Below are 25,247 nucleotides of genomic sequence, written 5' to 3' on the forward strand. Positions count from 1 at the left end.
TTCAGCATGACTGAACTGACTTAAGGCACTAATAAGTAAATCTCTTGGTTTTCTTTAGATGCCAGAGGAGCAAGCATTCAGTGTCCTGGTGAAGATCATGTTTGATTATGGGCTCAGGGATCTTTTCAAGCAAAACTTTGAAGATCTTCATTGCAAGTTCTTTCAGCTTGAGAGACTTATGCAGGTTTGTATGATATAAACTTGTATAACTGAATGCTCTGCGCACCTGTACACTGATATATACTATTATATTATATAATGTAATACATAAGACCAGCAAGGTGTATTACTTAGTATTTAAGTAGAATTGAAGTGATTTCTAGCTGCTCTCCTTCCTTTCCCCCCCATTTGCTATCTTTTTTTTATTACATCTTCCTTTTCTCCTCCTCCACATTCTTCAATCTGCTTCTCTAACCCCATGTCCTTTTGTGTCTTTATTGCTTTTCTTGCTTTCAACGTGTCTGTTCCAGGAATATATACCAGACCTGTACAACCATTTCCTGAATGTGGGCCTGGAGGCTCACATGTACGCCTCACAGTGGTTCCTCACTCTCTTCACAGCCAAGTTCCCCCTCTACATGGTCTTCCATATAATCGACCTGCTGCTGTGCGAGGTTCGTAATCTAAACACAAACCTCAGTGACTTCAATCGACAGAGGTAATGACTTATTAACTCATGGCATAGAAATGCCCTCAGCTGTTAAAGGCTGATGGGGTGTTGTGGTTACCCTGCCAATCCGGCAGGTGACATGATGTGACATGGAGATCCAAGTTTGTGAGTGGGGTAACTCGAGAATGAAGCGACATAGGAGTTTTAAATTCATACCATAGGTGTGTCTACAAAAAATATTGAAGGAGTTTGAATCTCTGTGACCTAAACCTTCAGCTCAAGGTCAGAGGTCCAGTCTTCTGAAAATTGTTTGAATTGATAACTCAAGAAGGAAATCGCCTCGGATTCTGAAATAAATTTTATACAGTGGTGTGAAAAAGGGTTTTCCCCTTCCCGATTTCCTTATTTTTCTTCTCTTGTCACACTAAAATGTTTCAGATCATCAAATTCAGATATTAGACAAAGATGTCTTGATGGATGCTCAATCATCCAGGTAAGGAAATCCCAAAAAGTTGATTCGATTCATCTGGATGTAGCGTTTTTAGTGGAAGAAATGTTTCGTCACTCATCCAAGTGACTTCTTCACTTTCAGCTGAGGTCAGCTTCTTGATCATTCATGTGAAGAATGATCTGCTAGTTTCAGTCATTATGCAAATATATTGTTTACTTAAACTGAACTCAGCTTTCCAAAAATTAGGTTAATCACAGTTAAGTCATGATTTAACAAGATGGGCAATTGCTTTTCACACAGAACCAGGTAAGTTTGGATAAGTTTGGATAAGTTTTCTTCCTTAATCAGTGAAATCATTGTTTAAAAACACAATTTATTTGGGTTATCTTTGTGTGATATTAAACTTTGTTTAATGATCTGAAACATGTAAGTGTGACAAATATAAAAAACTGTAGTAAATCAGGAAGGGCGCAACAACTTTTTCACAGCACCGTAGGTACCATAGATATCTTTTTTTTTTTACCCTGGGAATTGAAACTCTGAATATAGGAAAACCCTCGTCTCATTAATCTGCTGAATGATGTCAGTCCAGTGATGGTGGAAGAAAGCAGCAGGACTTGGGATGTGGTTCAAGATTTAGGAATTTATGACCAGACCCAGGGAGACTTGTTTCAGATCACACAATAACTCAGACCAGGGTAAAGTCTGACCTTCCGGTGTAGCGGTCCAAGCTGAGCAGCTGTCTTCAGATCCTGTGGAGAGGTATGAAGTTACCCCATTAAGTCAGACCGCTTTAACAAATCATCTGGGAAGAAAAGGAGCAGCCGCTGTGCTTATCCACATACTTAGTAAAAGTATATCCCTAGAAACAAGCACACCACTTAAATATGGGGTTTTATTATGAAAGCACTTTAGATGTTTTATTTTTTCAAGAATAAGCATATGACAACGTTTATGTGTGATTTTTGTCAGTCGCTTTTTTCATTAAAACTTTAAGCAACAGTAATTAATCAATTCATTTTGTTTTTTTCTCCCCTCAGGGCATTAGTGTAATCTTCAATGTGGCCTTGGCACTTTTAAAGGTAAGAAAGCCCAGACAAAAAACGAATTATTTTATTGTTCAGCCACACCAAAGTGAAAATGGGACAGCAACCTCCTTGTGATGAGGGGAAATTGGTTGATGATTGTGTGTAGATTGCAATTGTGTTGTTGGCAACACCCTTAACATCTGGGTAAGGTATTTATGCAGGTCGACTGGCAGGAGGCAGCCTGAGACTGCAGTCACTCAAGCAGATTGGTGAAGGTTTGCAAATAAGTTCAGTCTAATTTTTAAAACACAAAAGTTGCTTTCAGCATAGCAAGCTGACTGCAAGTGGTTTACTGACCTGGTCCCCGTCTTCGACGTGACCATTGAAAAGTCAATGAGATCACAAGTTTATTGCAATAAATTTGGTCGTGCTGCTCCAACCGCCGTCTTCTTTAGTGTGACTGTAGCATCAAACCAATGAGCATTCAAAGATGGCCAGAAGATTTGAGTGGAAACAGAAATGGAGAGGTTGTGCCAACAGAACCTCAAATTCTAAAAGGTTTATGCATGTGAGACATGTGCAGCCTCACCCCTCTGTTCTGTGCTAAAAGCAGTGCACGTGCTTTTTTTTAAGGGGACGTTGTGCTTGAAGAACACAGTTCCATCCATAAAATAAACAGGCAAAATAAAATAAATCTGTGGAACAACTTTTATTTTACCATAGATTTATAGACTTGGCCACAAACACAGTCTTTATCTTAGTGCTCACGTGTTCCTAACCAAACCCAGGATGTTGCCTTAAGAATTGTTTCTTCATTTAACAAAAAAGGAAATGAGTCTTTCCTTGACAGGCTGTTTAGGCTTGAGTAATGTAAATTTATGTCTAATTTACCTTTTATCTGCTTTTCCCCAGACATCGAAAGATGATCTAATCCAAACAGACTTCGAGGGTGCTCTCAAATTCTTTCGCGTCCCTGTTCCGAAGAGGTACCGCTCCGAGGAAAACGCAAAGAAACTGATGGAGCTGGCCTGTAGCATGAAGGTTAGTTTAAAGCAGAGCATGTAGTACTTATACCTGCTCAACCTGGCTTTTTCTTAAAGATAGTAGACTTGTGTCTTATTGTCATATTTTGTATAAATAAGAATAAACAGATGATTTTCTTAAAATATTCAGAAAGCCTCAAACCCAACTGAACAGTAAATTATTAAACAAAATATATGGTACCAAATATGTGATATATGATCATTAGTTGATCATTCGCAGATCATTATGCACAAAAGTAAAAGATTTTTTCAAGCAGTATTTCTCAAATACCACTAGGGGTCACTGCCGTGCTTTACACCAACCTTAACAGATAAATCGAACACACGTGTCTTTTTCAGTATCTCAAACAGGCGCACTCGCACCTGTGTCCTGACCCGTTTTGAACTGTCTGGCCTAGTTTAAGGGACCTGACTTTGAAGGTAGCTTTGGGCAGAGATATTTATTTGCACAGACTCTGTAAAGGAGCCAGCAGACCGAGAGATTTGAAGTTTTTGGTTCGCAGTTAGACAGCTGGGCAGCAGGCAGATCATGTAATGATCTTCAGCAAAGAAATATCTGCTGGAAATAAATCGGAGGTATCGCTTTTGAATTTAAATCATAACCACCAGAAAAACACAGATTTTCTAGCTTATACTCCTTTTGGCTTATTTGACTTCTTCTATATGCTGTCTTTGAGTATTACACTTATCTGTGCTGCTTTTTTTCTTTAGGGATTCCCCGTAGCAAGTATGTTATCTGGCAAGAGAAAATAATTCCAAGAATTCATTTGAGGTCACTGACTACTGTAATGACTTCACTGGGAATTAAATCTCAGTCAAGGCAGAGTAATTTGAAGCTTGGATAGCAATGTGGGGTGATGACTGGCTGTATCAGTAACTAACCTGAAACGACTGAAGATACTGGCTGACTGGACTACAAATTGTTCTGGGTTGCAGCTGTGTTGGAAGCTTTATCTCAGATTTGACTTTATGTGATCTTTTTCCAGGTACACCCCTTTTTTTTTAAATGTATTTATTTCATTTCGGGAAGTCAAAGTAGCAACAATTAGGTCGCTTCCTTCAAGGTGACCGGAATCTTGAAAGTTTTTATTTTTTTATTTTTTTTTTACAGCAGGCTTTTATTCTGAGGTGTTTCTCATAAACTCAGAGTTATTCTTTTAATGTATGACTTTAACCTTGGAAGTCCAAAGTTTTCCCAGCTTTGTTTCTTCCTTTAAATCTGAGCCCGGGCTGAGGTCATCTGTGACTTTGGTATTTCTTTTTTTTTTTTAAACGGAATCTTGAAATTAATTATAAAAAATGTCTCCAAATTTATTCTCATAGTTCAACTTTCATAACTTTCTTCGTTGAATGTCAAATTTATTCCCTTCCCCTTTTTTAGTTTCTTAATGTACCCTAATTCATATTTTTAAAATAACCAACATTATTGGAAAATGAACATATATATAAAAATTCAACATCCTGCTTCCTAAGTCATTGAACTATAAGAGATACAAAACCTAAACAAGGCCATTTGTATCATCTAAATTATATTATCTGATATATATCTTATCAACTTTACATCATATTCACAGCAGTGTTAAAGCAGTGCTGAGTATCTTTCCAGGTTGGGAGTCTGCAAACTATTTACTTAACTGCAGTGAGAGGTCATTATCATTATTAGATTTTTAAAGTCAGTATGAGAGAAGTACTTGTGTTGTGCATTCAGCTCACAAACTGTATTCAAGACATAATCTCAGGGTCAAACCAGGTCATTTATGTTGTCTCAGTGTGCTTTTGTTGCACCAACCTCCTCTTCTCATCTGCCAGCCTTATGACTTCTAATGCTAATATATGCAAATTACCCCAGAAATTTAAATAAAACCATAAAAGTTTGAATTTCTTTCTTGGACACTTTTAAAAAAAAGTTTGGCGCGTCAAAGTTTTAGCTTGTGTTCATACCTTATAGTTCTGTTTTTGAGCTACTACACATGAGCATGCGTGTGCAGATATGTTTGTGCACCTACATACAGTATTAGTAGTTGCAGTTGATTGAAACCTTTCAAAGTGGAAAAATATTCTCTGTTTATAAAAAACTTTGGACTCGGGAGGTTTGTGGATACTCTCTGTACTTCATTGGCAATTTAATTATGAGCTGTTGGAGAACCAAAGTTTTGCCGTAGATGTGAGAAAAAAGACAATAAAAGGATGGATGCATTAGAGACCTGCTGCCCTGAATGACCTTCTGTACTTTGTGGAGGAGAACGTGCAACCAAACACACTGAGAGAATGCATAAAGACACATGAATCGGAACAGCATGAAGGTCATGCTACATCATTAGGTAATGAATGTTGAGATTTCAACATGGGGAAAAGTATATAGTCAAAGTATGCAAACACTGTAGTGCATTGATTGTGAACCCTTAACTAAGGGCATTGAAAATCCACACATCTCATTATAAATTGGTACTGGTAAGATTAGATGTTACAAACAGTAGCAAATTGGCCAATAATACCACCCCGTGTGTTGTTACATGTTATTCAAATGCATGAATAAATAAAGCTGCAGTCGAGCAAAGATTAAAAGTCTTCTGTCTTTGTTTGCAAAAGACTTGAAAACCTCTCCACTGGCCGTCACATTAAACCAAACTTAGTAAGCTAGTTGTATTTCCTTTCTTCATCATTTGTTGTTTTACTCTTTCTGCTCAACAGATCAGCCAGAAGAAACTGAAGAAATATGAAAAGGAGTACCACACCATACGGGAGCAGCAAGAGCAACAGGAGGCCCCCATCGAGAGATATGAGGTACGTGGTTTTTCTAACAAAATATTTCAGTCCCCTTTCTTGTCTCGATATGTTCAATACAGGAAGGTTAAATGATGAGTATATTTTTCTTTAAAAAAATAATGGCAAAAGGAAAAAGAAACCAGCCAAAACAAGAATGATATGCTCCTCCTATTTAGCATAAAGCAGTCTCATCCTTCCTTTTCCAGGAACAAAATGTCTGGCACAGTGCATCACTTAAAATAACAATAAAAATACGGCAGAACAAAAACTGCATGGTTCATAACAAACCGTTATTCTGTTGGACTTCCTCTTCCTCCTCCTCTTATGTCTGTTGTTTATCTGCTGGGCAGGGCATTTAAAAAAACAAAACAAAAAATGTTGTATCATTTTTGTTAATGTTGGTTCTTCTCACGTGTCACTCTAATCTTTCCCCAGAATGTTTTGATCTTTCTCCACTACCAAATACACAGAACCGTTATTTCTTTTGGCTCTGTGCATTCATTGCATTGCTCTGTGGTGTAGTGTTTAATAGACTGGCCTGGACAAATCTGCCATGGCGACCCCCTGGGGAAAAGGGGTGTGGCATAAAGTACCTATACATACCCATGCTTCAGTATTGTTTGGCTTGTTTGTTCTGTTGGCAAAATGATATGCTTAACACTGAGAAAAGTTTTAAAAGTGTAGGGGTGTTAGATGTTGCTTATATGGCAGTCTCAGCTCATTGCTGGCTAGTTACTAGGTCTATATAATTCAACTTTTATAGATATAAATTAGATGTTATTGCTGTGAAATTAAAAAGATGGCATGCTCTCATATAGTGCTGTAGGTGCATATTATTTAAAAATACATTATGAAATATTGTTCCATGCTTTTATAGCTCATAATGTCATGTTTTTGTTGATATTTAAACATGCCTTTGTGGTGGGTTACTAAATGACTTACAATTTACAAAACTTTTCAGCAGTAAAAATATTTTTTAAAAATTATATCTGTTCAGATTAGAGTTCTTCAGAAAACGTATATTATTAGAATTAGGATGATACAGATCTCGCTTAACTTTTCTTTATATTGTTTTCTGTCTTTTTACATAGTAACATTATTATTTTAGTGGTTGGTTGGTTTAACCATTTCAGTATTCATGAATTATGTGTCATCCCCACGATTACCATATAGTGGTAAAGCAGCGACTATATTCTGACATTCATAGCTGAACAAAGTAAATCTATATTTCTTGTGGACCTTGACAGTCCTTGTTCAGCAAATAAAAACTACAAGGCCATAGAAAAGCCTTTAACTATACATTATGCCATTTCAAGGGTAACAAGATGGTTTTGTGCACTACAAGATCATCCATCACTTCTTCTTTTTTGTTCGTGTCCAAAGAAGTGTTTTGATCTTGGGGTGTTTCTATTTTTGCCATGTAAGAGGGATTCATCCGCTCTACGCTAAAGTCAAATGTTCACGCCAGTTTGAGTCATAGTAGTGATAATAAAAGCTGGAGTTGTGTAGTCCACACTTTAATACAAGGATATGTAAATCCATGTGCAAATGGATCAGGATCAGACGGCTTAAAAAGAAGAAAAGTGACACAGACATGAAATGTTTTAACAAAGATGGAAACGTTGACCTAGAAATAGAAGGAGAGGTGTTAGAATTTGTGCTAAGTGCTCCGACTTTATTCCCACTACAGCTGTAGATTGCTGTTAATGATGTACAAACCGGTTATGTCTTGTTAAACATTACAGACATCTCTTACTTTGCGGCTACGTTTTCAGCTGATCAGAGTGAACTTTTATACTCTCGGTTTCATATGTGTGTTGTCGCATCGCTCTGGAAACTGCTGAACCAGTAAGACATGTTTGCACAATCAAACTTAACTCCATTTCCTTGCTCAGCTATCTCAGCGCTTTCCTTCCTCTTTGGTGGATCGTCACTTCTCCGTGTTCAGTGTCGTCTGTCTTAAACGTTTTGATTATTTCATTCTTAACATTTTTGTGTTGATTTGTGGTTGTTTTTCTCTTTTCTTCTTTCTAAACACTGCTTTTTTTTTCCTCTTACATTCACCATCTAGCGGGAGAATCGGCGTTTGCAAGAGGCCAACATGCGTCTGGAGCAAGAAAATGATGACTTGGCACATGAACTAGTTAGCAGCAAGATAGCCCTGCGCAAAGACCTTGACAATGTAAGCCAAAGAAGAATATTTGTGTATGATTGGGTGGGGCTGTTAAACTGTCATTTGTCACTTCTGGTAGAACATCTAAAAAAGGTTATAGCAAAGATGAAAGCGCAAGTGTTTTTGAACAGAAACTTTTTTTCCCCAATTCCTTGAAAAGAGAGAGAAAACTAAGAAGAAAGTAGGGCGACTCTGACTTTCATTGACCTACTGAGCACTGGGTTATGGTGTCTTTTGTGTGTCTGTGCATGTGTGTGTCAGGCCGAGGAGAAAGCGGACGCCCTAAATAAAGAGTTGCTGCTGACCAAACAGAAGCTGATTGAGTCGGAGGATGAGAAGAGGCGGCTGGAGGAAGAGTCTGCACAGGTTAGAGCATGTAACGCGCTCTCATCTAGAGTGAAACGGAGCCAGGGGAAAAAAGTTTCCTGCTGATGCCTAATGTGTTTGTTTTTCCTCAAAATGTCATAAGAAACACAGGGTTACAGGAAGCAACTGCTGAAACAGAAGTCGAAATATTAAGGTGACCTGCTATGACTGAGCAGTTTTTATTGTGGACAGGTCCAGGATTCACAAGAAATATTGCATCGGCTGATTTACTCTCAATCAGTGAAGTTCTGTTTGTCTCTGTCGTTTGCAGGGTATGACAGCCTGTGTGGAACTGCTTGTCTTTGAAACAAGACCGCATTTTATACTTTCCTGAGCTAGAAGCACAGCTCATAGTGAGCATGAGACCAGATTTTTTTCTGACCTTCAAGTCTTTACAAAACAGCCGTTATGTGATGAATATACCCCTGTCATACCTGAAGCCTTACATCAGACTTGGGAAATGTTAAGCACAGCCATCTTTTTGTACATGTTCTTCTGGCTGTATATTTGCCTCTCAGCCAGTTTCTCTGCATGAGACACATTTCCACATACTTTCAATTACAGAAATATTTTAAGAAAAATAAAACCACTGGCTCGCTTGAGACTTCATGTGTGGAGTTTAATGTTCTCCCTGTGTTTGTGTGGGTTCTCTCCGGATATGCTGACTTCCTCCTACATTCCAAAAACATGAACAGGGTTACGTTAATTGGTGATTCTAAATTGGCCAGAGGTGTGGATGTGAGTTTGTATGGTTGTCTGTCTCTCTGTTAGTCCTGTCAGAGACAGGCGACCTGTTCAGGGTGTACCTTGCCTTTCGGCGTATGGCAGCTGGGATAGGCTCCAGCCCAGTCACAACCCAAAGTTAGATACAGTAAGTGGAAGAAAGAAAACGGATGGGTGCTTGCTATTGCTACATTCTGAAGGTGTTACAAGCAATTCGATTATTAATGATACCTACATTAATATGTTGATGACCTACATACAGTAAAAAACAAAATATACTATTCCATAGGAATTAAGAGAGTAATTAGCAACCAGGTGTTGCTAATCAAATGCACTTGATTAACTGATGATCTACAAATCTAGCCATCTCTGTAAAAAAAAGCTGAGGTTTTGACAATTTCCCATTAGTGGAAGTCCCAGCAAGGTTAGACTGTTTAATGATCCAATACACTACAGAAACCCAAGAAGTACATCTTAGACTTTAGGTTCGATTAGATTTACAAAGTTGCCTCTGAACAAACCGCAAGATTTCTAGACCAGTACCCTTTGGACAGATGAGAGCACAGTGGAGCTAGTTGGCTATAATGCACAGTGGCACTTTGGCAAAAACCAAACGCTGTATACAAACATATCCGCACAAGCACCTCATACCAGCTGTCAAGCACAGTGGCAGAGGCGTGATGATTTGGGTTTGTTTTGACATTTACAGGACCTGCGTACCTTGCACTCGTTAAGTCGACTATGAAGTCGTCTGTATACCAAAGTATTTTAGAGTCAAATGTGAGACTACAGTTTGGCTGGATTGGATCATACAACAGGATAATGATCCCAAGCACAACAGCAAATCTGCATCAGAATGGAAAAGAAAATAGTCAAGTTTGTTGCAATGGCCCAGTCAAAGTCTATTTTAACATTTTAAAGAGAGCCGAATGAATGCCCACAAACCTCAATGAACTAAAGGACCATTATAAAGAAGAGTGTATTTCTCCACAACAATATCAAAGACTGATAAAGTCATACAGAAAATTATTACTTCAAGTTATATACTGTTGCTACAGAAATGCAATAATTGTTCCAGTGAGAGAGAAAAAGATACAGAATCTCATTTACTTTAAAACCGCATTCCTGTATAGTCAACCCTCAGATATCAAAGGTTGTCAGTCTTTGATGGTTATTTTTTCAAGTTCAAGTAAAGATTCTCTTTGATGGAGAGCACAGACCCTGCTGCCCTCTGATCCTGTGCATGTTTCACGTGGTCCTCCAAGTGTCTGTGGTGTTGTTGAGTTTGTGTAACTGTGACTGATTCATGTGCTCGAGCAGAGGTTGCATAGAGGCCATGACATTGCCCTGAACTTAGTGTCTGCCAATACCTTTCCATGTCTCCTTTACATTTCATGGCAGTCACACAGTCTCTCGGGCACCACTTCTGTCCTTGGCCTCTGCCGTGTAACAGCCTAACTGTATCTCTGTGTTTTATCTACAGCTGAAGGAGATGTGCAGACGAGAGCTCGATAAGTCAGAATCAGAAATTAAGAAGAACGGGTCCATTATTGGAGAATATAAGCAGGTATGTACTGTCTGCCTACTATATGCCTACTTTCACTTTTCAGTTTACTGTGTGCAACTGAATAGTTACATTAGCAGGTCTAATAATAGTGTTTCCACTTTCATATATGTGATGTAAGTTAAAAAGTGGAAACTGTCACACAACAGTTTTTATCACAGTTCTCTTGAAGCTTATTTTGGAAAAACAAACTTATTTTAGTTTGTGTTTTCCATTTAGTTCAAGCTTCAAAACCACATCTTTACTCCCCACCCTCACAGACAGGTGGATCATAGTGCATATACACTCACCGGCCTTTATTTATTATTATAGGTACATATTACTAGTTCCTCTTAGACCCTCATTTCTCTTCCGAGCTAATGTAATTCGTCATTGTATAGTTGCTGGAAACAGTCCTCAGAGATTTTGATCCATATTGGCACGATAACATTACAGAGTTGCTGCAGATTTCTCAGCTGCATGTCCATAATATGAATCACCCCTTACACCACATCCCAAAGGTACATTATTGGATTGAAATCTGGTGGCTGTGTAGGCCATTTGAGTATATGTCATGTCCAAAATAACAGATATGGTGTGTTATTTGATGGAATTCTCTGATAGGCTGTGGTGGCCCAAATCAGCATCATTTGGCACTAATGGGTGCCAAGAAAATATCCTCTTTACCATTACACCACCAGCACCAGCCTGAACTGTTGATTCAAGGAAGAATGGATCCCTCTTCTTAAGTTGTTTATGCCAAACTGTGAATCCGAATGTTGCAGCAGAAATGGAGACTCATCAGACTGGGCAATGTTTTTCTTCTAATGTGTTGTCCAGTTTTGGTGAGCCTTAGCAAATGCCTCAGTTTCCTGTTCTTAGCTGACAGGGGTGCCACCTGGTGTGGTCTGCTGTTGCTTTAGTCCATTAGCCTAAAGGTACAATGTGATGTGCATTCAGAGATGTTATGTGCATACCTTGGTTGTAACAAGTGGTTATCTGAGTTACTGTTGCATTCCTATCAGCTGAAAGTAGTCTGGCTGTTCTGACATCAGCAAGGCAAATTGGTCTAGAAAACTGCTGCTCACTGGGTAATTTCTCTTTTTTAGACCATTCTCTGAAAAACCTAGAGATGGTTGTCTGGGAAAATTCCAGTAGATCAGAAGTTTCTGACATGCTCAGACCAACCTGTGTGGCACCAACAACCATGTATCATTCAGAGTCACTTAAATCACATTTCTTTCTCATTCCAGTCCTCGGTTTGAACTTCAGCAGATTGTCTTGACCATGTCTAAATGCACGGAGTTATTGCCATGTGATTGGCTGATTACATTATTTTTAAAAGCAGTATACCAGGTATACCAAAAAAGTGGCTGGTGACTGTGTACCTGAAGGGAAATACAAAAATAAGCAATGAATGAGGTAATAGGACATTTAATTAATGAAATAATGTGAGAGTTTAGAATAGGATAAAAATGGGAGCATCATAATCACATATAGTGGGAGCATGTTGTATGTATGTTACTCTGGCAGGGACAGACTTTTCACATTGAATTCAAGTCATCCAGAGTTGTTTCATTGTTCATAGTACGCTGAATTTTAAAAATGCAAATTCACCTTTTACACACAATCCAGCAGAGGTGGTGTCGCCAGCTTCTGTTTCTTCATTTCTATAATTCCAACCAAAATGACTACAGTATATATCTATCAATATGCAATATTGTCTAATCTTATCAAAAACCAAGGAATGGAAAAGTGTCAGAAAATTGACCAAAGCATTTATTGCTGAAATGGTTTCGGGCTGAAATCCACTGAAGTCTCACAGTGACCCAGAAAGAATAATTCAGAAGGTTGGGATAAAAATTCAGAGAGCATAAGCTGCCAGCAGTTGGCAGTCTTCACATAACTTTGAGCCAGTGCTTGCATGTTTGTCACTTTTTAGTTCATTTATATCTCGAAGCATAATGCTAATTAAATCCACTCGTTTCTTGTTGACTTTTTTCGTACGCTTGGCTGTCATTGTTGATAAGTTCTGCTTTTTACTCAGCTCAAGTAGCTTCACCAGAAACACCATCATGGTATTTTTGTTTTTGGATTATAGTTATGTTTTTGTGTGTGTGACTGAATTGTGAATTAGATTATGTGGAGCTCTGATTCCCTTGAAAGTGAGCTTTTGAGACGCTTTACACCACTTATCTTTCCTTACTTAGCCCGTCTTTTCATATCTAAGCTTCGATCGAGCCATTACCGTGGCAGGACCACTCATAAATATTTAAAAATAATATACTCTTTAAGAGCGCTCTGTTTTCCTTCATTTATCTATTTTCTGAAGCAGAGCTGTTCCTTAACTGAACCCGGAGCTTTTAATGGCTTAGCCTGCAAGCATATTTAAAGTTCCGTCTGTCTGAATTCCTCTCAGATCTCATCCTGTCACTTCGTGCTTAAATATAAACTCACCCAGATCAAGTGCTATTACCATCAGCGCGGGGACATTATGCAACAATCCACCTCCTATTCCTCTCTGTGGAGGGAAACAGAAATAGAAAGAAGACTAATTTAGGAACAGACCTCAACTTCACCTGAGTCTAAAAATAATAACCGTCGACTGGCTTTGATGGCAAGTGTGAAAACCGGTTATCGAATGTCCCACCGATGAGAGGAGACCGGATTTGATGGTTTTTGTGTGTATCATGGGTTGCTAGCTTGCGGTTGAGAGCTGTGTTGAGCAGACTGAAGTGTGACAGGAAGGAAGAGGGTGATTGATGGAGAGCGGGGGAAAATGAACAAAGTGTGTGGAGGGGGAGGGGGGAGCATTCAATCCGCTGGGATTGACAAGTTGAGGGATTCCCTAAAATAGCCTGGGTTGTTTACAACATAGATAATGCGAATGATTATTCACGTAGCAATTTGCTCTTTCAATGTGTGTGAATGCCAAGAGTTTCTTTGGGGGTTTTATTTATTTATTTATTTTCCTGTGGAAATATAGCCAAAAAAAGCTTTGTGTGCTAATTGCTCCTCGAGCTCATGAGGACAAAGACAAGTCTGTTAACGGTGGAGCTAAAAACGGTGTCAAGTGGTGCATTGCAATCCCCGTTCTAGGACTGGAGCTTTTGTAGATAGATGCAGGCTAGCTGGGTGCTAGCCAGGTGAAGCAGCACGTGCCAGCGCTCGTGTCTCTTGGGTTCTGTTAGCATTGCGTTGTTTTCTCTTTTCTAATTCTGATTGTTTTCCTTGTCGGTGTTTTCGGTCAGTTTTGACTAAATAAATAAATTTGATCTGATTTACTTTTAATGGTTTTAATAAGATATTTTCATTCTGGACAACATATTTTTGTTAATTTGGGTGCATCAGCACAATTATCTGCTCCTTGTGGAAAAATGATGAAGTAATTAAGACTGCATGTTCTTGTAGTTCCTGCATTGTAAGTATAAGTATACTGTTTGCATGCAATATTCAATAGAAAGAAAGCAAAAAGTGCCTCAGGCAGTGAAGTTACCGTGGGGCCGGATAAATTATTAAATGAAAATATTTAAAATAAATAAGGCTGAGATTGTTTTGTAGGAATAAATTGAATATAAAAAACTTTTTTTTTTAAATGCCCTCTGGGTCTTGAGCCTTCAGCAACGAGTGCAAAATCCATTATTACTGTGAAACAGTGGTATAGAAAAGAAACTCATAACAAGGATGGAGAAAATGACTACCGTGGTCATCCTGAATTTAAATGAGCAAAATAATCATTTACAGCTTGCTTGCAGATGGTGCAGCGATAACGATTCCTTGCCCTAAGATGGACAAGTACCCCCATCTTTCACAGGCTTGAAATCCCATCAGAACATATTGTCCTCCTCACTATGTCCCTGTTAGAGTCATCCTTCTAATTATAGAAAAAAACTGAAGTAGAGTAAAATCCCTGCTGCCGAAATGGGGACAAAAACTGACTGAAGACTTGAATGGCTTAAGGCTCAGCAGCTCGGGTAAGAAAAAAGCAAAAAAGAAACAGATGCTCCACTAGTTAAAAAGGACGCAGGGAGATTAAAACTGCAGGACTACAGACAAAAGATCAAAAAAGAAGAGATAAGAGGTCAGTAGTTACGGAGCTGGGTATAGTAACGGCCAATATGAGGGAGAATGTGACAGGATGGAAAGATAGCTGCATGATAAGTATAGTAAAAAAAAAGAGAGATGAGGGTCACCAATATAATGTATGTAACACAGAGAATAAGAGCAAAAGTAGATGTCGAGATAGATGGACTGTCTATAGACGGCCTGATGTCTCTTATAGGATAACTCGTTGCACTCTGATTTCTCTGTCCGTCTGCAAGCTACAGGAAAAGTTTGTGGGTGTTTGTTTGACTCTCAGGATGCTTGTAGCTGTTTGAAGGAGAAGGGGAAAAGGAGATTTGAATATACATAAGGCCTATGACACCACTAATGCACTTAAAGCTAAGAGGATAAAGTCCATACAGACTTATTAACCTATAAACACAGTAGGGGAAACACAACTGTCTGTCTATTTGTTAGCAGTTTTCAATATATCATTTTCAAATTTTGATTGACAGTAGATGCCAACAACACCTTGAGGTGATTTAAGACACACCAGTTGTGAAAACCAGTAAAAATTGTATATTACCCACAATTTGTTTTCATCTTCAAACTTCTCAACAATATCCTAGACCTTGGGGGGGCATGAGCACTTGACCTTGACCTTCATTGTTAGCGATAAAAAGGTCAGAAGAAGAAACCATATCAAAAAATATGTCATACGAAAAGCGATGGAGAGAGTTGTACACCACCTCAATTCAACACCTTACAAGGTCACAATGATGCCATAACTGACTGACGTCATCCTAGGATAATAAAACATGCGCATGTTATAATAAAAACATTATAAAACATCACAGTTTCAGTATAGCCCTTGCCCTACGGGGGGAGTGGTGCTCTCTGAGTGCTGATGTTATTCTTATTACTCTGTCTGTATTGTGTTTTTACCATATTATGGGGATGAACAGTTTTCATTCATAAATATTCATCAAACTTTTTCTGAAAGGGAGTTTTTTCCCTCCTGTTTTCCTGTGTATACTTTGTTTTACTATTAGGTTTTTTGTTTTAAAACAGCCCAGTGGCTGGGTGCTTAGGTAAATTAATGATTTGAATCTTTGATTGTTGTTGGCCGAAAACTAAGCAAGCTTTTGTGGCTTGTTGGAGCTGTGTTGAAGCACCAGAGACTGGAAAAAGCTTGACTTGAAGTACAGATTATTGGTATTGAGTATTCATTTTAATTGAAAAGCGTTCCTCTGGTTTAATTGACGAGCTCTGTCTAAAAGTGGGTGAACAAACCAAGCTGTTTTTGTTTTCTGCAGATCTGCTCCCAGCTGAGCGAACGACTAGAGAAACAACAGACGGCTACGCGAGGAGAACTCGAGAAAATCAGGGTGAGTTTTACACCAACCCAAATGACGTAACCATGACGCCAGGATTAACTTTGTCACTTTATGAGTTTACAAAGTGTATTACAATTTTTACCTCTCATTACTCCATGAGCTGCCATGTAATGTGCTCCTCTGTCAGCAGGATTCAATTCATTGCTTAAAGACACTTCTGATGAACAGATAACCTGTTTTAACATCTGAGACACAGCCTCATATACATTGATTTGCTTGTCAGTGAGTGAAATAAGTATTTGATCCCCTACAACCCAGCCACAATTCTAGATCCCACAGATTATCAATCAATTGTAATCTGTGGGATACTCCTGATCTGAACTTATGTTGTTAAGCATATACCTGTCGATAGAATCAGTTTCTTCCATTGCAACCTCTCCACCTCCATGTGCAAGACCAAAGAGCTATCAAAAGACATCAGGGGCAAGATTGGCTGAATGGACTTCAAGACCATCACCAAGAAGTTGGTGTTGTGAAATATAAAATAACCAGTTGTTATAGATGTAGAGGTCAATGCAAGATTTTGGCTCATGGGAGGAGGAAGATCATGAGAAAAGTCTTGGAGCAGCCCAAAAGTACATGGAAGGAGCTTGTTAATGATCTGAAGGCAGTTAGGAGCACAGTCGCCAAGAGGCACCTCCACTGGTAGCACACCATGCAGTAATGGTGTGAAGTTTTTCAGCACCCACAAGGTCCCCGTGCTCAGGAAGACACATGTACAGGCCAAGAAATGCTGACTCAGACCCAAAGAACACCCCCTGCATAGTCAAGCATGGAGGTGGAAACATGCTGAAGAGCTGTTTTCTGCTAAGGATACGGGACGACTTCACCGCATTGAGAGGCCGATGGACGGATCATTTACTGTAAAATCTATGACATGAACCCCCATCCCCCAATACATGCAAAAGAAGCCAATGAGCCTTTTTGACCAATTATATTAAAAATGAGCATCAACTCTTGTTACTCTGGCATCCCAGCACAGAGGGCCTACTTAGTCTAGAGATAACTGGCTGTCTAGAGAGTGGTTCTTAGCTCTGTCTGGAAAGCTTTGAGTCAAAGATTACATGAACAAGAAAGTTTGACTGAACCTACAGGTTAAAGTAAAACCTGTAGTTAAATGTAATGTTTAAAATCAGATCTTTTGGGGGGAAGAGTGAGGAGCATGACCGAGGAGGCCATGGCAGTCTTACCTGTGGCCCGTGAAGTATTAGTTCAAACAGTAGGCGATGTAAGAAAAGGGCAGTTTTGGCAGGAAGCTCACAAAATGTTTAGTGCACCAAGGTCAAGTCATGTAAAGGTTGCAGCAGGACCTCTCTGCCTGTGTGGAGGTAAATCTGTGCAGTTTTTTTCTATACTACTAATGGTGCAGAAATTCTCCTAACTGTCAGCAGCTGCTGTAGCTGCTCACAGATGCATTTTTTTTTTTTAGATATTTAAATAAACACACTGACAGCGACTCACTAAAACTGAATTTGAAGTGACAAGAGCACCAATTGCAGCTCAAGCACTCTGCTGCTTCATTAAGGCCACTTCTGCAACAATGAGACTGGAAACTTTACATATAATTACTATTCAGCTTAAAACTGGCCACATTTAATCCAAATTAAATATTCTCATAAAATATTCATTTTTAGGAAGCGTCTCCACCGGCTGCCTCAGTCGGCTGTTGTTACTGTGGCAAGCAACCCTGAATGTAAAGTCCTGTCGACAGTCCTACATGTTGGTGCCAACTCAGGCACTGATCTGTCTAGAATAATCTCAGAGGAGTCGCCCTACTAGTCTGGTTATCCTGAGCCAAACTTAGAAAGAGCAACTGAAAGTAAATAATACTTTTACTTACCTCATCTGCTCAAACAGACTTCATATGCCTTCTGCAAAAACATGGAATTTAACAAATAGCTCAAAAAGTTTTGAATGAATTCTGATAAAACTCTGTAGGGGTGTAGAGCGAGGTCATGTTAACAATCCATTAAAATTAGGATCATATTCAACAAAGTCTTCAAGGTCACTTTCATGATTTATGGGTCAAAAACGGACAAAAACCCTTCGAACTTTGACACTATGATTCTTGCGGTGACTTTAATTTCATACCTGTCAGCATCTTTTTTTGTTTGTTTTTTTTGGATTTAGGAGAAGGTGGAGTTATCAGCTCGCACTGTCAACCTAGGCTAACAATTCGATCCTAAGTAACAAACTAATACACACTTTTTGACTGGCTGAACATCACAATCAGTGACACAGCACAGCATGTATTTTCTCAGATAATTACAGTAGACATCAACACTTTACACAGGTGAGATGTTCCATTCACTGAGGTGAAGCAGACTTTAAGGTGAAGCAGACTTTAAGGTGAAGCAGACTTCCAGGCCTGATGAGTTATTTAGAAATGAGAAGAGTGAGAGAGAAATCTTTCTTTTTGTTTTGTTTTTAGCACCAGGCTATAAATCTGTTTTAACACATGAGTCTATGGGGTTTTTGGACGCAGCCTAAGTGGTGATCATTATGAAAACTTTACAGCGAGAAGACAGCTGGGTAGCTATAAATATCTGCATTCAATTGAGACAACAGTTGTTTGGTGAGAGGAAAAACATTTGGGGCATTCTCCTGTTCCATTTTAAGTTTTCCTTTTCTCACTCCGTCTCTTTCTTCTCTAACCTTGCTCAGGCTTAAAGTGTCCTCTTACCTCTTCTGTTTGTTTCTTCCTCCCCCTCATATGTAGGCGAAAGTTGAAGGCTGCGAGAAATGCAGCAGTCTTTTCAACAAGGAGGGACGGGTACGGGCCGCTGTGACCACAGCATCTGCCGGGGGAGCCGAGGAGACCGATGAAGAGAAGGAGGATCTGAAAAACCAGCTGAGGGAGATGGAGCTGGAACTAGCTCAGACCAAACTGCAGCTGGTGGAGGCCGAGTGCAAAATCCAGGTAGGGTCCAGAGGTCAGAGTGTGAGTCATTCATTATTCTGACATGGGATGTTTCTTAAAGTTGAAAGTAAAACATTGTGTCATTCGTGTTGAAAGGAGAAAAAAAGGAGGCCACATTTCTGCTCTAATTACTTTATCACCCCCGAACAGGCGCAGCAGCAGTAACCTGCAGCACAGGCCCAACAAATGAAAGCAGAACATTTTCTTTTAAGAAGATAGAGTTGAAGAAACCTGCAGCTTTATGCGACAGCTCGATTTAATTTACTAATTGAGGACAGTGCTGTGATCACAGGCTCTGAATCAACGTTAGCATGTAATGGAATCAGAAAAGAAGCATTGTTATTATAGCGGGGAGCTTTTAAACATTGCTGTGTTAAGTGTTTTTTTTTAAAAACCCGTGTGAGCAGAGTGAAAAAATTGAGGTCTAGTTTCTAAATAGAGGCTTAAGGGGGAAAAATGCATTAAAGTGACTGCAACAAAGCGCTCTGTGTGGAGATTACTTGGAGTGATGATGAGGAAAGTTGAGGATTTTGTGTTGGACTCAAAGCTGCAAAGTAAAAGCAGTAAATAAGATATATTGCCTGTTTGGGCTGTAATTTCTTGCTCTCTTTCATCCAGGATCTGGAGCACCACCTGGGTCTGGCTCTCAATGAGGTGCAGGCCGCCAAGAAGACCTGGTTCAACCGCACACTCAGCTCCATCAAAACCGTCACTGGGACCCAGGGCAAGGAGACCACCTAACCTAACATTCCCTATCCACCCAGTTTCGACCGGATTATGTCTGGAGATCGGCGCAACTCATCACGCCGAAACCTCCGGACCTCTAACGTAACCCACCGGGCCATAACTTTGACATGAACATTAGCCGTTAAATCCCAGGATCACTTTGCTACAGGCTGTGTTCCTCCTAACAACAATATCGTCGTGTTTCCCTCATTCCTGATCTAATCTGCCCAGCACAAATCCCAAATGACTGCAGCCAACTGATGAGAAGGGGTTGCAAACATGAGATGAATGAATTACAGCAGTACCACTCTCTGAGACAGTGTGCTTCCAGCAGTCACATAAAGACAAGTGTTTAAAAATGAAAATAACAAAAAAACAGCATAATTATTTCTGTCTTTGTACTGCTGATATTAAAGACCCACAGAAGGAAGGTAAGGACACCTGAAATGTCTTTGTCCTTACGGGATAGAGAAGAAAACACTCCGTCCTTCCTTGCCGCTCTGTGTGCACTTCCCTTCTAAACTACTGGCACAAAACTACCAGTCCCTGTAAATGTTTTGTTTTAGGTACGAGAGCTAATAGATGCCTTTTTGAAACGGAGCATTTTCTAATTTACGTTGAACAATACCTTTTGTTGTTGTCTGTTTTGTTTTGCTTTTTTCTTGTACCTTGTCAAATATGCTTGCGTAAAGGGGAAACGTATGTGTGAATGTAAGAGCGCATGTTAATTTGCTTTGTTTTCGACTGTGAGGTGATGTTTGAGTGGATAAATATTTGACTAAAATAATGTGCAAAACTGTGTGTGTTCAAAAGAAAGAGCTGGAAAGTGTGCGTAAGCCCTAGGGAAAGAAAAAGCACTAAGGTTGTGCGTGTACGCCTGCATGCAAGCTGTTTGTCTAGTCTGCTTCAATGTTCAAGCGTGTATACGAACGATGCTAACAAGAGGTTTGATGACAAAGCCTTGATCTGAAGGTTGGTAAAAAGTGGTTGGTATAATTATGTAATTTATGATAAAAGCTGCTGTAATGTTAACCGACAGCTTAACCTTTCCTCGTGTCAAATTTCACACGCAGGGTTTGTTTGGTTTGGGTCACTTGGCGCAAAGAAAAGCTCAAAACCACGCAAACCTCTGTGTGTGCTGCACAAGCGTACTGTGAGAGTGTGAGGATAGCTGAAACACACAGCGATGCATCGTTTGCCAGAAAGCTTATGCACTGCTTAGAGGAAGTCTGAATCGGAAAACACACACAGACAGAAAGTTTGATTTCCTACTGCACTGAAGCCCACCTTTAAGCCCCGCCTCCCTCTACCCACGCCTCCAGCTGCACTGCAATCTTTGACCTTTTGACCAAGGTCCCATTTAATCCTTGGTTGTGCAGCACGCCAGGCACATTTCAGTCACACTTTTGGTTGTTAAAAAACACTGAACTAAAATGCAGACACACATGTGTGTGTAAATATATATATTTAAAAAAAAAAGCTAGTTAAAAGTAGTCCCTCATGTCCACCTGCACAGAAGGTTATAATAACATGAGATCTGAAAGAAGATATGCAGTTAGCAGCAAAACCGTGCTCTGTCAACGAGAGGTCAGTCCAAAACACCAGCATGAAGGACACAGACGAGAGCGGGGAATAACCAGATAACGCATGACATCACAAGACCTGGGTGTTTGATGATGCAACAAGTTAAAGTTTGCGTTGTTGTGTGTCTCTATGCTATTAAGTCCAGTATCCAGTCAGAGGTAGCATCGAGGGATTAGATTGCTTTACTGGCTTCCAACGCAGAGCAAAAGCCCCGCTAACCCCACCCCCCAACAGATCGATGAATCCGTGCCTCGGAGCATTCGACGTGCTCAATCAGATCACAGTGCTGAGGAGACTTAAACATTAAGGTGGCGACCGACACTCCTGCGAACGCAGGGACAGAAAGGCCACACATGTGAAGACACCTGTGAGCAGCTCAGGAGTGTGGATCAGGATAATCCGTCTGTGGGGGTTGATGTAAAAAAGTGCTTGTGTGTTTTCATATTTAGCCAACTCAAAAGGGAGCTCATCAATATTCTAGTTTCTATTCATAATTTACTGCAAGACTGAAAAAAAAATGAGAAAAAGCGCAATTTTTCAAACTTACTGTAAATTGTATAAATTCTGATATGAAAGGTGTAATCTGATTGGCTTGTATTCTAGTGATGTCAGAGGAGGAGTCCGCATGAAGTTGAAAGAAACGAAGGGCCATCCCTCTAAAGGCACTGGGTTGTAAATAAGAAACATTAAAAAAAACAAAAAACCTAAATATTGAGTTTTTGTTTATGATTTTCTACTCTGTAACTATAACTAATGATGCCTACTTGTACCCACCCACCTGCTGCCGTGCTACAGTTTGATTCACAACAATGTTTTAATGTTCGTTTGTTTATTTGGGGCTCTTTTTTTTGGCTCTAAGCTTTTCAGTCAGACTGCTGTTTGGTTAATTAAATGCCAAAACGTAGCTTTATCATCCAACGACAAAAACATTATCAACGTGTGCAAATTGTAATAGTGTAGAATGCACTGTGTATACTTCATGAATTTCAATATAAAGATATCAACAGAAGAATATCTGCGTGTCTTTCCGTTATTTTGCATCTTTATTTATTTAAAAAAAGACAAACAATATAAAATCGAATAAAGGTTAAAAGGAACTTTACAGGAGCACAGGGCTAAAGTGATAAAGTCTCAATATGATATTGTGGTTTGAAATGCCAACTGTTTATGATGTGAAAAAACTTTATCCTGGTTGTCACATTCAGTATTTTGCATACTGGGACCTTTTATGATTATGGAGGAATAAGATGAAACGGGGATGGAAAGAAAAACAGAAGGGAGCAGACCGCCCTGTGATCATGACGATGCTACAGATTAATTATGTTTGCACAGTAAGAGGAGTCAAAACAGTAAGATGATAGAAGATAGTCATTAAAGTAAGCCATTATAATCGTTAAGCAAAAGTGTTGTTGCTCAACTTGAAGTCCAGTGAGAGAAACTGCTGCTTCTCTGTTTTAGGTAACTGTGAACTTTGATAGGTAAAAGCATCACCTTACCCTCTGAGTGTGTGTGACCTTGCTCACTCCCATCAATATCTTCTTTCCACCAATTTCAACGAGAAAGGAATCACTGTTACTTTTAAAGCTATTAAAGTATTGAGAAGCCACAAAATGAATTAAAGCTTAAAACCTAAAACTTATTAGTATTTTGCTCCTTTAACTCTTATATCGCTTGAGTTTGAAGGCAGTATCTATAAAATAACACAAAAAAAGCCTTACATGTCAATATCCTCTTCAGTGTCTCGAGTTGGAATTGAGAAAGAGATAAAAGAGGCCCATGATGGTGATATAATGAGACTTCTCTTTGTGTCCTCTTGGGAGGTTCTGAGAGTTTTAAAGATGAAAATAAACCTGTTTCTGCTAGCTAATTATGTCTTGTGAAAACAGGCTATCTGTCAGACACTTAAACAAGCCTTTTCCCTCGAGATGCATGGAAAGCTCTTCGTAGCTTGTACGCACTTTGGCGCCGGTTCTATCGCTCATCTTCTCCCTCAGAGAACGTGCCTCAAAATGATGGGTGCATTGTTATCTGTGTCAGGGATGAGCTATTTTCTGTCTTCGCCTCAGTGTATGATATGTGCAATGTGCACTAGTTGAACTGGAGGTCTCACATATATCATTTGGAGTGTTTATAACTTAGATCTAGCCGATAAATTAACACCTTTAGTGACGACGGCAGTGGGGAGTTTGGCTCTGCAGCTGCAGATTGCAAAGAAGCAGGCATGAAAAGTTGGAAAGCCGGTAGCATACCGGGAGCTGCTGGAGGTAACAAACGCCAGCATTATGCAATCTGCTTCACACTTTATCCCCCTCCTTTTTCTAGCCTGCGTATAAGACTGTAAACAAATGGCACCAAGCACCAAAATAGAATGTCACAGGGACTGCTGATGGGTGCTGTCTTCGACTTTAATGGTTGTTGATGTATGAATCAGGGATGGAACTCTGTGTGTCTGTCAGAGAATATGCCTAAGAGGGGCAGTGTGACAGTATTTTTACAACCTCATAAACTTCCTGGCACCTGATCTTGTGAACTCACAAACAAGACTGAACTTGGCTTCTTTTGATAAGTTTATCTCTGAGACTAAATATTCATATGACTTAGCTTCAGATGTCAAAGGGATAAGTGGTAGGGTGAAGGTGGAAAAGTGTTCCACCCCGACTTCACTCTAGAGCCTCTGGAGCCTGTTAGAAAACAGAATTCATAAATTCAACAGTAGTAAATGCTGCAAATTTAGTATGTAATAAAAAATATTCCGCCACAGTAGATCCCTACAGGAATTCCTATACAGGAATCTACTGTCAACTACTGCTTTGATGAAAGCTGTTTCTGCAGAGTAGCATATCTGGAGATCTGCAAGAACTTTTAGACTTTCAGAATTTTAATTTAATAAATATGTGAAAATGTCTGACTCTTTACAGTTTAAATTCCTATTGGATTCACTCGCTGAACTGTACCTTGTGTGCTATGGGAAATAAGCCGTATGGCTCATCTGCTTATATCTTGTTGAATTCAGGTCGTTAGATCCACAAATAGCATTGAATATTAGTAGCACAGGACACGTGATCACAGCCTGTAAGCAAAGAAAATTTGCTGGAATTATTAACTGAATCATTTCTAAGTGATTAGCCCTTCGACAGACTGACGACCTGTCCAGGTTGTATCCTGCCTCTTGCCCTAAGACAGCAGGGATAGGCTCCAGCGCCCCCCATGACCCTGAAAAGGATAAGTGGATAGATGGATTTCTAAGTGATTATTATCCTCACACTGCATTGCTACTCCCGATCTTAGGGTTTCCCTACCTCTGATATCCCACTTTAATCACTGGGTGTATTAATAATTTAAATACTTTGTCAAATAAAATCAAGCTCTTCAGTCATGTTAGCTAGCTGGAAAGCAGGCTACATCATAAGTAAAATAAGTAGTTGGTATTAGGGGTGCAATGATACTCGTATCGATATTGAACCGTTCGATACAGTGCTTTTGGTTCGGTACGCATTTGTATCGAACAATACAAAAGTTTTAATTTATTTTATCAACTTTCCTTCTGACGATGCTGTCCGTGTTGAGCGCTCAGTGGATCTGCGTTCGACTACTCCGCCTAGGCTGCACTGAGCGCAGCGCAAGCTAGCAAGACAGAAGCTAAGCTCATTGCAACATGGCTACTGCCTCAACGCTACCTGAAATTGAACCTCCCCCACCCTCATTCAGATCTGGTGTTCGGAACTATCTTGGTTTTCATGTGAAGCATGACCCTGATGGTAAGCGCGTCATGGACAAAAGAAAAACAGTATGTCGGATGTGCCACGCAATGCTCAATTACATTGGTGGGAGCTAGTGTGTTAGCGCAGTTAGCTCGTTAACGTGTTGACACCG

General features: G+C 39.6%; 1 protein-coding gene across 2 annotated transcripts in view; it reads left to right on the forward strand.

Annotated features, from left to right (window-relative positions):
• The window catches only part of rabgap1 (RAB GTPase activating protein 1), an 85,622-nt gene extending 63,249 nt beyond the window's left edge, over positions 1–22,373 (forward strand). For both annotated transcript variants that reach the window (XM_085359715.1, XM_085359716.1), the window contains 11 exons: positions 59–184; positions 471–614; positions 2,102–2,143; positions 3,002–3,130; positions 5,824–5,916; positions 7,970–8,080; positions 8,333–8,437; positions 10,644–10,727; positions 16,064–16,135; positions 18,864–19,064; positions 19,683–22,373. In XM_085359715.1, coding sequence (XP_085215841.1) covers positions 59–184; positions 471–614; positions 2,102–2,143; positions 3,002–3,130; positions 5,824–5,916; positions 7,970–8,080; positions 8,333–8,437; positions 10,644–10,727; positions 16,064–16,135; positions 18,864–19,064; positions 19,683–19,805 — 1,230 coding nt within the window. In that variant the 3' untranslated portion in view covers positions 19,806–22,373. The remainder of the gene's footprint in view (positions 1–58; positions 185–470; positions 615–2,101; positions 2,144–3,001; positions 3,131–5,823; positions 5,917–7,969; positions 8,081–8,332; positions 8,438–10,643; positions 10,728–16,063; positions 16,136–18,863; positions 19,065–19,682) is intronic.
• Positions 22,374–25,247: the final 2,874 nt, after the last annotated feature.

This window comes from Diplotaxodon limnothrissa, linkage group LG7 (genome assembly GCF_057381915.1).
Source record: "Diplotaxodon limnothrissa isolate DT_005_m linkage group LG7, D_limnothrissa_male_GT1.1, whole genome shotgun sequence".
Taxonomy (NCBI): Eukaryota; Metazoa; Chordata; class Actinopteri; order Cichliformes; family Cichlidae; genus Diplotaxodon; species Diplotaxodon limnothrissa.